Source organism: Saccopteryx leptura, chromosome 3 (genome assembly GCF_036850995.1).
Source record: "Saccopteryx leptura isolate mSacLep1 chromosome 3, mSacLep1_pri_phased_curated, whole genome shotgun sequence".
NCBI classification, from domain to species: domain Eukaryota; kingdom Metazoa; phylum Chordata; class Mammalia; order Chiroptera; family Emballonuridae; genus Saccopteryx; species Saccopteryx leptura.
In genome coordinates, this window is record NC_089505.1 from 186,760,132 (window position 1) to 186,772,498 (window position 12,367).

The following is a 12,367-nucleotide window of genomic DNA, read 5'->3' on the forward strand; positions in this document are numbered from 1 at the left end:
ATCCTGTTTTTTTATCCATGCAGCTACCCTGTGTCTTTTGATTGGATCATTTAATCCATTTACTTTTAAGGTTATTATTGATATATAATTGTTTCTTGCCTTTTTTTTTTTTTTTTTTTTGTATTTTTCTGAAGCTGGAAACAGGGAGAGACAGTCAGACAGACTCCCGCATGCGCCCGACCGGGATCCACCCGGCACTCCCACCAGGGGCGATGCTCTGCCTACCAGGGGGTGATGCTCTGCCCCTCTGGGGGGTCGCTCTGCCACAACCAGGGCCACTTTAGCGCCTGGGGCAGAGGCCAAGGAGCCATCCCCAGCGCCCGGGCCATCTTTGCTCCAATGGAGCCTTAGCTGCAGGAGGGGAAGAGAGAGACAGAGAGGAAAAAGGGGGTGGGGGGCGGAGAAGCAAATGGGCGCTTCTCCTGTGTGCCCTGGCCAGGAATCGAACCCGGGTCCCCCGCACACCAGGCCAACGCTCTACCGCTGAGCCAACCAGCCAGGGTGCCATTTTATTTTTTAAAGCTGTATTCCTGTTTTGCTATATTCTTTTTCCCCTCTTATCTGTTTACAACAAGCCCCTTAACATTTCTTGCAGCATTGGTTTGGTTGTAATGAATTCCTTGAGGTTTTTTTTTGTCTGGGAAGCTTTTTATATTTTTCCTTTTTTTTTATTTTCTTTTTTTTTTTGTATTTTTTTTTCTGAAGCTGGAAACGGGGAGAGACAGTCAGACAGACTCCCACATGCACCTGACTGGGATCCACCTGGCACGCCCACCAGGGGGCGACGCTCTGCCCACCAGGGGGAGATGCTCTGCCCCTCCGGGGCGTCACTCTGCCGCGACCAGAGCCACTCCAGTGCCTGGGCCAGAGGCCTAGGAGCCATCCCCAGCGCCCAGGCCATCTCTGCTCCAATGGAGCCTTGCTGCGGGAGGGGAAGAGAGAGACAGAGAGGAAGGAGAGGGAGAGGGGTGGAGAAGCAGATGGGCGCCTCTCCTGTGTGCCTTGGCCGGGAATCGAACCCGGGACTTCTGCACACTAGGTCGACGCTCTACCACTGAGCCAACTGGCCAGGGCCTTTCCTTCAATTTTAAACAATAGCCTTGCTGGATAAAGAAGTCTTGGTTGTAGGTTCTTGTTCTGCATTACTTTGAATATTTCTTGCCATTCCCTCTGGCCTCAAGTGTTTCTGTTGAGATGTTGAATGTCATCCTTTTGGGGGCTCCTTTGTAGGTGATAGCCTTTTTTTCTCTAGCAGCTTTTAATATTTTTTCTTTAGCTTTGGTATTTTAATTATGATGTGTCTTGGTATAGATTTCTTTGGGTTTCTCTTTAATGGAGTTCTCTGTGTTTCTTGAACTTATGTGACTTTTTCATATATCAATTCAGGGAAGTTTTCAGCTATAATTTGATTGAACAAAATCTCGATCCCTTGTTCTTTCTCTTCTTCAGGAACCCTTATGATGTGGATGTTATTTCTCTTCATGTTGTCACAGAGCTCGCTTAGAGTTTCCTCAGACTTTTTGAGTCTCTTTTCTTTTTGCTGCTCTGCTTCTGTGGTTTCATTTATCTTGTCCTCTAACTCGCTGATTTGATCCTCAGCTTCATCCATCCTGCTTTTAATTTCTTCCATTGTGGTCTTCATTTCTAATATTGTATTTGTCATTTCTGACTGATTCTTTTTTATTATTTCAATGTCCTTTTTTGTACTTACTATCTCTTTATTTAGATGTTTGTTATGTCCATCTATTGTTGTTCTCAGATCTTTGAGCATCCTAACAATCAGTATTTTAAACTCTGCATCTGGTAATTTGGTTATATCTGACTCATTCAAATCCTTCTCTGGGGATTTATCTTGATTCAATTGGGTTGCATTTCTCTGCCTTCCCATTTTGTCTGTGTATAAGAAGGGTGTGGCCTCTGGAGTCCAATGGCTGTTCCGTAGGTTTAGTCTTGTGTTCTCATTTTTAGTTTCATGACTGACTTGTAAATGTAATAAAATTACCTATTCTCTCTCTCTCTCTCTCTCTCTCTCTCTTTTTAGTTAATGTAACTCCTTTGAAGGGGTTTATACATCTAAATTTAAGGACCTTCTCTCCTTCAATTCTCAGTGGTCCCAAACTGAGATGGCTCCTCTCTCCTACTTCTGCTGGCATCACGCCATTTCCCCTGTATTCTACTTGGTCTAGAGCAGGGGTCTCAAACTCGCGGCCCGCGGGCTGCATGCGGCCCGCCAAACAATTTTGTGCGGCCCGCAGACTAATCCACGAAGTTCAAAATATTTTGGATAAAATTAAGTAAGCCTAGGGGCCTACTTGTATTTTTCATTTCTCTAGCATCCTAGCTAGATATTAGCTTAATTAACAGCAGTTGTGATACAAACTACAGTTTCTGGTCGTTTTGTGACACTGAGTAAACTGCATGTACGATTGTGCTTCTTGTACTGATTTTTTTTTTGTTTTCAACTGCAGTGAGAAAAGTGTTGCATAACAGTTGCCTTTTGTAGACCTAGTGCAGCCCGCCGAACGGCTGTGATCTTGCTCTGCGGCCCACATGCTGAGTTGAGTTTGAGACCCCTGGTCTAGAGTGAAAATAAACTTGACATTTAGCTTTATCCTCTACACAATTTTTAGATGATAACTGGCTGTTCTTTTTTTTGTTTTGTTTTGTTTTGTTTTGCTAAGAAAAGTTAGCCTTTATTCATCAGAATGCCCCAGTCACTTTGTGGAATAAGTTAGGTGATGAGGTAAGCTTGCTAATGAGTGTTGTAATAGTCCTTACCTAAGAGCAGGGAAAATTAAGTGCTGGAAAGAATTTGGCCAAACAGCCAGTCATGTGCTTGCTTTATAGCATACCCAATCAATATGAAGACAGGTGTGTGTGTGGAAAATGACAGGGTTAAGCATTTTATTTTTAAGTGCTAAATATTTATTGACAGAAGATCTCTCCAGGCGGTGTTCACATGGTTAGAACTGACGCTTTTAACTTGGCAGTACCGTTTAAGCAAACAAACTCAGTCAGGTGAGTGTATTACAGGAAGTTGGGGAGTTGACACAGTTGACAACCTTTGGCCAAGAGAGAGGCTTGTTGTGAAGTCTTGTCGCGATGACTTGCAGAATGGTCACCTCACCCCTTAGTGATTTTACTGTGAGGTTAGGTGGACACATTGGAAACACAACTTCCCTGGCAACTTATTTTTGTGTCGTAACAGGTTGCACATTATTGGGAGACTGAGCAAAGGAAATCCAAAGGAATTACTTCAGAAATGTGTCAAAGAAAGGTGGACATGCAACACAGTGGTAAATGAGGAAGGAAGGAAGAAAGAAAAAGGACAAGAATGGTCAACTGGAAGGGCATGAAACAACCAGTCAGAACCACACATACCAAAAGGATGATTATGGATTCTGGAGAAAGTGTAAGTTAATTATATCTCTACTCTGATCAAATCTGAATAGACATTTTACTCATTTCCTGGTTTTGAAAAATGGGCTCTTGGAAGCACTGTCTTTTTAGTGTGTCTCTTATCACTGCCCTGATTTTTGTATTTGTTTACAATAATAAGTTATGGGAGGAGAAATGTTTTTTGAAGGCATCTCTTTACAATGCTTCACTCTTAGCAGAAACCTGTCATCAGATTGTTAAGGGGAAGGCTTTTTACTCAACAGACAATGCACTGAAAACTAGCCTCAGTGAATCTGCCTGTTATGAATACATGGTTCAAAGTCACTATATAACAGAAACACTCTCTGAAGAAGAGGCTGAGTTCCCTTTGGCTTACACAGTGACCATCCACAAAGACTTTGGCACTTTTGAGAGACTCTTCAGGGCAATTTACATGCCTCAGAATGTCTACTGCATTCATGTGGATAAAAAGGCAACAGCTGAATTTAAAGATGCAGTAGAGCAATTACTGAGCTGCTTCCCAAATGCCTTTCTGGCTTCCAAGATGGAGCCAGTTGTCTATGGTGGGATTTCCAGGCTCCAGGCTGACCTGAACTGCATCAAAGATCTTTTGGCCACAGCGATCCCATGGAAGTATGCCATCAACACCTGTGGGCAAGATTTCCCCCTGAAAACCAACAAGGAAATAGTTCAGTATCTGAAAGGATTTAAAGGGAAAAACATTACCCCAGGGGTGCTGCCTCCCAATCATGCTATTGGACGAACTAAATATGTCCACCAAGAAATATTGCACAAACAAAATTCCTATATGCTTAAAACAACACAATTGAAAACTTCGCCTCCTCACAATATGACCATTTACTTTGGCACTGCCTATGTGGCCCTCACAAGGGAATTCGCTAACTTTGTCCTCCAAGACCAGCAGGCACTTGACTTACTGTCCTGGTCCAAGGACACCTATAGTCCTGATGAACATTTCTGGGTGACACTCAATAGGATTCCTGGTAAGTATGTCTTATTTTTCTTTTTTGTTTTTATTTTAATTTATTTTAGAGAGAAAGTAAGGGAGAGAGAGAAAAACGTCAAATTTGTTCCATTTATTCTTGCATTTGTTGGTTAATTCTTGTATGTGCCCTGACTGGGGCTTAAATCCACAACCCTGGTGTATCTGGACAGCACTCTAACCAACTGAACCACCCAGCCCAGGCCAGGTCAGTATGTTTCTTAACTTTTGTTTTTATGACTATACATTGCATGATCAATATTGAATAAAGAGCTTAAAATATAGTAAAAGAATTAATATTTCAAAGATCTTTACAGTGTCAAATGTGAATTTAAAATTTTTTTATAGCAGCTCTGCTCATAGAACAGTTTGATATAACTCACCTCTGTTTTACAGATGAGGGAATAAGGCATAGTGATTGGGGGGCAGTGGTAGAGTTCTACTCTCTGGTTTGATTTTCCCTTTATCCCAGGCTGCCTTTCTGAGTCCAGAGACCTACTTCAAATATGTGCTTCAGCCTTGCCCTGGCCAGATAGCTCAGTTGGTTAGAGTATCGTCCCAAAGTGTAGAGGTTCGATCCTTGGTCAGGGCACAGAAAGGAACAGATCTATGTTCCTTTATGTGTGTCTCTCTCTCTTCCTCCCCTCCTCTCTCATTAAAATCAGTAAATAAAATTTTTTTAAAATATATATGTGCTTCAACCTTGAGACAGGGCAGGGGATGGAGGGAACACTGGCTACACAAACAAGATTAAACCCAGTATTGCTTTAAGTGTGATGGCATTTATAATCAGAAATAAATATTATAAATTAAATTTGAATATTTTAAATGTATTTTTTTCCCCTGCTGAAGCTCCTCTAGCTAAATTCACATCCTTTCAAATTAGAGCAGGGTACAATTTAAAATTTTTCATTTGCAAGTTCTTTCCTGAAATCAAATCAGAATTTAGAACACCTTAAGGATTTCTAGACCAGTGCCTTCATTTTATATACAAAGAAACTTCAGTGTGGTCACATGGTGTGCTCAAATTACCCAGCTAGAAAATAAATGTGCCAATTATAAACCAGGTCTCCTAAACCTGATGTTCTTTTTAACTTGATTTTCAATGAGTTCTCAGTTGTTACTAAATTAACTCCTTTTGGCCCAAGTTCCAAATGATTTGAACAATCTCAGGTTGTTTACAGTGAACCAATTCATTTCTGCTAGTTCAAGTCAAAATAAAAATTCAGTCACAGTTCAAGGGAAAAGTAATTTGAATCAATATGAGGATCAGGTTCATGGTTTCTTGAGCTTAATGGTTCAACCCTGGATGCATATCACAGTGACCTGGAGCTTTTAAAAATATTTCAAGCCAGGCCCCATTTTCCAGGGGGCCTGACTTCCCAGGTGGATTGGCCAGGAGAGTCTCAGGAATAACCAGGGCTATGAACCATTCATTATAACTGTTAGTTTTAGATATTAGTATACAAAACTTTAGAGACGTACCATGTGGTTTTTTTCTCCCAACCACTAGAAAATAATTTTCTTTTTTTTCCTTCCTTTCTTTTTTCTTTTTCTTTCTTTCCTTCCTCTTAATTGAGATACAATTGATGTAACATTATATTAGTTTCAGGTGTACAACATAATGATTCAATATTAGTACATAGGACAAAATGATCACCACAATAAATCTAGTTAATATCCATCACCCCACAGGGTTAGAAATATTTTTTCTTGTGATAAGAACTTTTACAAACTATTCTCTTAGCAGCTTGTAAATATACAATATAGTATTATCAACTAGGTGCACCATGCTGTACCTTACATCCCCAGGACTTATTTAGAATTGGATGTTTGTATCTTTTGACCATCTTCACCCATTTTTCCCACTCCACCCTCACTATCTAATGCCCCCATTCACCCCCCACTCTGGCAACCACCAATATGTTCTCTGTTTCTATGAGTTCAGTTTTTGGTTTCTTTTTCTTTTTCCCAGATTCCACACTGAAATGAGATTATACGGTATTTGTCTTTCTCTCATTTATGTCTTGTAGCATAATGGCCTAAATCCTATCATTTTGTTGTAAACGGCAAGATTTCTTTTTTATGGCTGAATAATAATCCACTGTGTGTATGCGAGTGTGTATGTGTGTGTGTATATTCATATACCACATTTTCCTTTATCTATTCCTCCATGACACATAGGTAGGTTCCATATCTTGGCTATTGTAAATGCTGCTGCAGTAAACATGGGCTGAGTATATCTTCCCAAATTAGTGTTTTTGTTTTCTTTTAAATCTGTTACTTTCACAGAGTTGGAAGGGTTAATGTTATAGCAATAAAAGAATTCAGGGCTAAAGAAAGTGAGGTGGGGGGGTTGACAGTATAGCCATTCGTAGGAAATAGCAGGGTCAAGAAAAGGGAAGTAAAAGCCCCACTTCTCTCTTATGTGTTACTTGTACCAAGAATGATGGATACTGTTCAGGTCTGGGCATCATGCTTTCAGGGGAGACACTGACAAAGCAGGTTCCAAAAAGAGCAGCCAAGGAGGATGAAAGGCCAACCCCCACCTATATTATTCTTTTTAAATTATCAATGACAAAAAGGATATTTAATCTGAAAAAGGCTTTACATCAAGATTGGCTTGTGAGAAAAATATTGAACCAACTTTAGTTTTGAAAGAAGCAGCTAGGAGATGAAAGAAGCCATTGACCTGGGATGAAAATGGATAGCCTGCTCTGTGGCAAACAAGCCCAAGGAATATGTGGCAGCAGAAGCTGGAGAAAGGCTGGGATAGAAAGTCCTTTATTCAGTGTTGGACATAATGGGTTATGAGTCTCTTCCTCTCCAAGGGTCCATGATCCCCAATTTCATCAGTTTTCTGAACAGAAATTTAGGAGTAACAGCCTGACTCCTCAACATTATTTATCTACTGAAACTGGATTTTTACACCCATGTTTAGCAGTTACAGGTTAGCAAAGCAATGAAAAACAAATGCATTGCTCCATGCATTTCAGACATTTAGAAGAGTAAGCCCTTGGAATACTCTTGGTGTTACACACATGAAGGACACTTGCTGGAAGCTGTGGTCCTGACTGGTGCAGCTGACTCAAGTGGGATCTGGGGTGGCCAGAGTGCAAGACTTGGTCATGAGGAGGTGAGAAAATGGGAACTTAGAATGCCATCTTGTTTAACTATTATTCCTGCTCTGTGGAAATATGGGCTATTTCTGTTTGGAGGGCGCTTCTAGTCAATATATGAGTTGTTTGTTTGGGCTGTTTTTAAGATTGTTCTAGTCAACTGCAATGAGTGGGGCTAATTAGCATTCTCAAACAAGTAATTGGCCAGGAAAAAAAAAACACTTCACAATAGAAATGTAATGTGAGCCACGTATGTAATTTTAGATATTTTAGTAGTCACATTAAAAGGAACAAAAGTCGATAGGCAAAATTAATTTAAATAACGTACTGTATCTAACACAATATAGAGTAACATTTATATGTGTGTCTGGTGGCTGCTGTGATGCTCAGGCCGGTGATTAGACATTAGCAGTGCTGTCCCAGCAGTTTGAGACGTCAGCCATGCTCATGGGTCAGCATTTTTGCCTCTGCTGCTTTTGCTCTGCCTGCTGCTTTTTCCTTATCTGAAATCTCTACCTCAGCTTCACAGCTGCCACTTGCTTATGGGCCCATGAGTTCTGTGGCTTCTACTTTATACATTTTTCCCTGTATCACAAGATTCTGTGCTGCTCTGGATGGCAGTTTCTCTCTGCATCTTCTTCAGAGAGTCTTGCTTTGGGCCATGTTGTCCCTGTTCAGTGAGTATCCTTGTTTTCAGTTCACACTATATCATAGACTGCTGCTGACCTCTCTGTAGATGACTGTCTTCCACTTAGGCCTCAAGTTATTCCTGCTGGGGTGGCAAAGGTAGCAGGTCCTATGGTTTAAAGTGCAAAGCAAAACATGGTCACCTAGGCACAGTAAGTGGCAGGTCCTCAGGAAGCCTCTCAGAGGGAAGAACTCCTGCATGGTCTACTGCAGTGAAGGCTCCCATGGGGACACACATGTTATGGAAAGGGACCTCAGATACAGCTTTAAAGAGGTTGCCATATAAACTTTATTACCTATTGTAAAATTAGGGATTTCCAGTCTTCCTTCTGCCTCCTCCCACCCATCTTTCCTCCGTTGGCCTCCAAACTCTTTCCCACTTCTATTCCCTGATCCAGCGCACAACAAGACAGCAGCCTTGGCCCTGGCCAGTTGGCTCAGTGGTAGAGCGTCGGCCTGGCGTGCGGAAGTCCCGGGTTCGATTCCCGGCCAGGGCACACAGGAGAGGCGCCCATCTGCTTCTCTACCCCTCCCCCTCTCCTTCCTCTCTGTCTCTCTCTTCCCCTCCCGCAGCCGAGGCTCCATTGGAGCAAAAGATGGCCCGGGCACTGGGGATGGCTCCTTGGCCTCTGCCCCAGGCGCTAGAGTGTCTCTGGTCGTGACAGAGCGATGCCCCGGATGGGCAGAGCATCGCCCCCTGGTGGGCGTGCCGGGTGGATCCCGGTCGGGCGCATGCGGGAGTCTGTCTGACTGCCTCCCCGTTTCCAGCTTCGGAAAAATACAAAAAAAAAAAAAAAAAGACAGCAGCCTTTCAGTTTATCGCCTGACTCAGCTGCGAGTGATTCCTGATTCGGAACAAGAGCCACTTACAGGCTGCAGGTGCAACCACTACTTTCCTTCTGAGTTACTGGTTGCGTGCTTCTCTGGGTTCTGCCTGTAATAAGGGCTTTCAGTGGTTTTGTTTCATTGGTCTGTGTTTCTTTGAATTTAAAGATTTAAAAACTGACCCAGTGATTTCCACCTCACTTGGTACAAAGGAGTATTTCTAATATGATTCTGTGGGAGTTTACTTCTAATGTATATTAAAATGTGAATGGATGAGATAGGAGCCTTTCCTGAGAGCAGGTTGTGTTGCAGATGAGAGGAAAGAGGGATTCCAAAGTACCTGAAGGGGAAGGATTAGAGAAAGGAAGACCATTGGAGATCGTGAGCCTGGAAGCCAGATTCTTTCCACTTCTCATTTTCCTTCCGGTGGAGCCAGCCTCTGTCTAGACCTGCCCTGTTAGTATTCTGTGTCACATACACACCCTTGTGCCCTTGACAGAGGAGCCTGTCTCTTTCCCATTGGCTATAGAGCCCATACTGCCATGACCTTTTGTCATGATTTGAGACTGGCTAATCACTTTAGCCTCTTTCTACATAACAATACAAAGCTGAGGTGCCAAGGGCTGAAATCTTGAGAGAAGTGACTGTAGGAGGCAGGGAAGAGAAGGTCTGAATCAGGCTAGTCCTGGGAACTCATCCTCAGGGACCCAGGGATTTGGCTGGGATATCAACAAGTCCAGAGGGAATTTATGTTCTTCAAACACCTGCTCACAAAGCTTCCAAGGTCACAGGGCATATGGGCAGATTTTGCAGGGGAGAGAATGGGGGGCAGGGTATGTTTTACTATTACCTTCACCTTTTACATAGATAGATTATCAAGGAAACAGTGGCATGAGTTTTGTAGCTTGTCCAGAAGAAATAGGTGGGAGTATAACTGTGGATGAGCGGATCTTTGCTATTCCTATCTCTGCCTGCCTTCACGGTCACTGAGTTTATTCTCTGGGCTTCCTGGGGCTCATTCTCTGTGCTTAGCTTCCTTGTTCTCCTGCCCTAGCTAAGTTAGACTATTTTCCCTGGTTCTTTTTCCTCAAGAGGATAATGCATAGCTGTGTTGTCTTGGAAGTTAAACTCTGATAGAACTCAAGGCACCTAGACATTCAGTATCTTCTGTTTTAAGTTGTAGAATAATGAGCTTAATTTCTTAGTTATGAGTCAGCCAAAAAGTGGACCATCAGAGATTTTGATATTTTTCTAAGTTTAAAAAAAGATTATAATTTCTCAAAATCAGAAATTCCCCTAAAATGTAGGTTAGTTGGTTTGTATGCTTCTTACATGTCTACATATGTTATCATCAAAAATGATTTGCATAATAATGATGATATGTTTGAACATATTTGCTTTGTTAATTACACAAGCTTCTGGGATTTCTAAGGAATGAGCCGTGACCCTGAAATTTCAATATTATTATCAAGTTCATTAAATGAAGATATAATTAATTAATTTAATGTAATGAAGCTATTATTAATACTTAATATTTAGAAATAACATTTTTTGTTGTTGAGGTTATGGAGAAAAAGGAACCCTTGTGTATTGTTGATGGGATTGCAAATTGGTTCAGCCACTATGGAAAACAGTATGGAGGTTTCTCAAAAAATTAAAAATAAAACTACCTGATCACCCAACAATTCCACTTCTGGAATCCAAAACACTAATTTGAAAAGATATATGCATCTCTATGTTTGTTACAGTATTATTTACAATAGCGTAGATATGGAAGCAGCCCATCAATAGATGATTGGATAAAGAAGTGGTGGTACATATATACAATGGAATATTACTTGGCCATAAAAAATAATGAAATCTTGCCATTTGTATCAACATAGATGGATGTTGAGGACTAAATAAAGTAAGTCAGACAAAGAAAGACAATTACCATATGATTTCATTTATATGTGCAATCTAAAAAGCAAAATAAACAGACACACAAAACAGAAACAGACTCATGGATACAGAGATCAGACTGGTGGTTACCAGATGTGGTGGGGAGGAGACTGGATAGAGGAGGTGGGGGGAATTGAACAGTATAACTTGGCAGTCACAGAGTGGTCATGGAGAATGTGAAAAATAAGGGTTAATCTCAGCTGAACTGGAGTAATCAATTATGCAACTGTGGTCATCAATTAGAATGCATTTTAGACTTTTGCAGAGGGGTCTTCAAACTTTTTATAAAAACCGCCCACTTTTGCAGTGCTGGTCAACCTGGTCCCTACTGCCCACTAGTGGGCGGTCCAGCTTTCATGGTGGGCCAATCACTGTGCCGTTTGGTTGCAGAGTAGGGACCAGGTTGACCAGCACTGCAAAAGTGGGCAGTTTTTTAAAAAAGTTTGACGACCCCTGCCTGGCCCTGCTATATACAGTCTGTGTAACTTTGGGCAAGACACCTAATTTCTCTGAGCCTGATTCTGCATCTATATATTGACGATAAACTGTCTCCTTGTCAGACTGTTAGAAGGATTAGAGTATACAAATTGTACCTGGCGCATTGTAGGAACTTTCGAAATGTTCAAAGGAGAAACAGACAAACTTGTTAGACATTGATTTTTGAGGTTTTAGTGTTGTTTTAAAACTTCTGTGTGTAACTTGAAAAACTCCATGAACGTTTGGTTTTGAAGGTGCAAAGATAATTTTTTGCTAGAAGTCAAGTATGTAGCCTACAGAGGTTACCCCTCAGCTGTAGCTTTACTTAGCAATGTGATGTGTATGAGAGTTTTAAGTAGTTAGTTTCTCTTTCCTCTTATTAGGAAGCAGCATTCTGTGACTAGTCGATTGTTTCACATGCTGTCACTGTAGACTGGTCTGAAAATAAATGGTCCCCCATCCTTGCTTATGTTGTTTCGTTGTTCTAGAATGCTCTTTACTTTTGCTGCTCATACTAGTCATTTCTCAAGATTCACTAGCAGAAATCACTTCTTCAGAGAAGCTTTTGTTGCCCTTTTCCTCTCCTACAGAAGCAGCCAGCCGTCCCCACCCACTTTACTCCTCCTTGGGTAATAGCATCTCCTCCATTGCATCTTAACTATTTGTGTAGGTCTTGATCTCCCTCTACCCTGTATCTCTGCCCCTCCTCCCCCACCCCACCCCCAAATGTGATCATGTGAACCAGATATTGCCTAGCCCCATCATTGTGTGTGGTTCCAATACAATGTTGAAGGAGAAGCAAATAAACAGGAAAGAAGAGTATCACTCTGCTCGTCTAATACAGTATTTTCTACAAATGCAGAAAATTCTCCTGCAGCTTTGCAGAAAGTTTATTTTCCTCTTTCTCAATTCCAGT

At 41.5% G+C, this 12,367-nt stretch overlaps 1 protein-coding gene across 4 annotated transcripts in view; it reads left to right on the forward strand.

Moving 5' to 3' along the window:
* The first annotated feature begins 3,053 nt into the window (after window positions 1-3,053).
* GCNT2 (glucosaminyl (N-acetyl) transferase 2 (I blood group)) overlaps window positions 3,054-12,367 on the forward strand; it is a 144,519-nt gene continuing 135,205 nt past the window's right edge. For all 4 annotated transcript variants that reach the window (XM_066377016.1, XM_066377020.1, XM_066377022.1 and 1 more), the window contains exon 1: window positions 3,054-4,403. In XM_066377016.1, the coding sequence (XP_066233113.1) occupies window positions 3,482-4,403 (922 nt within the window). In that variant the 5' untranslated portion in view covers window positions 3,054-3,481. The remainder of the gene's footprint in view (window positions 4,404-12,367) is intronic.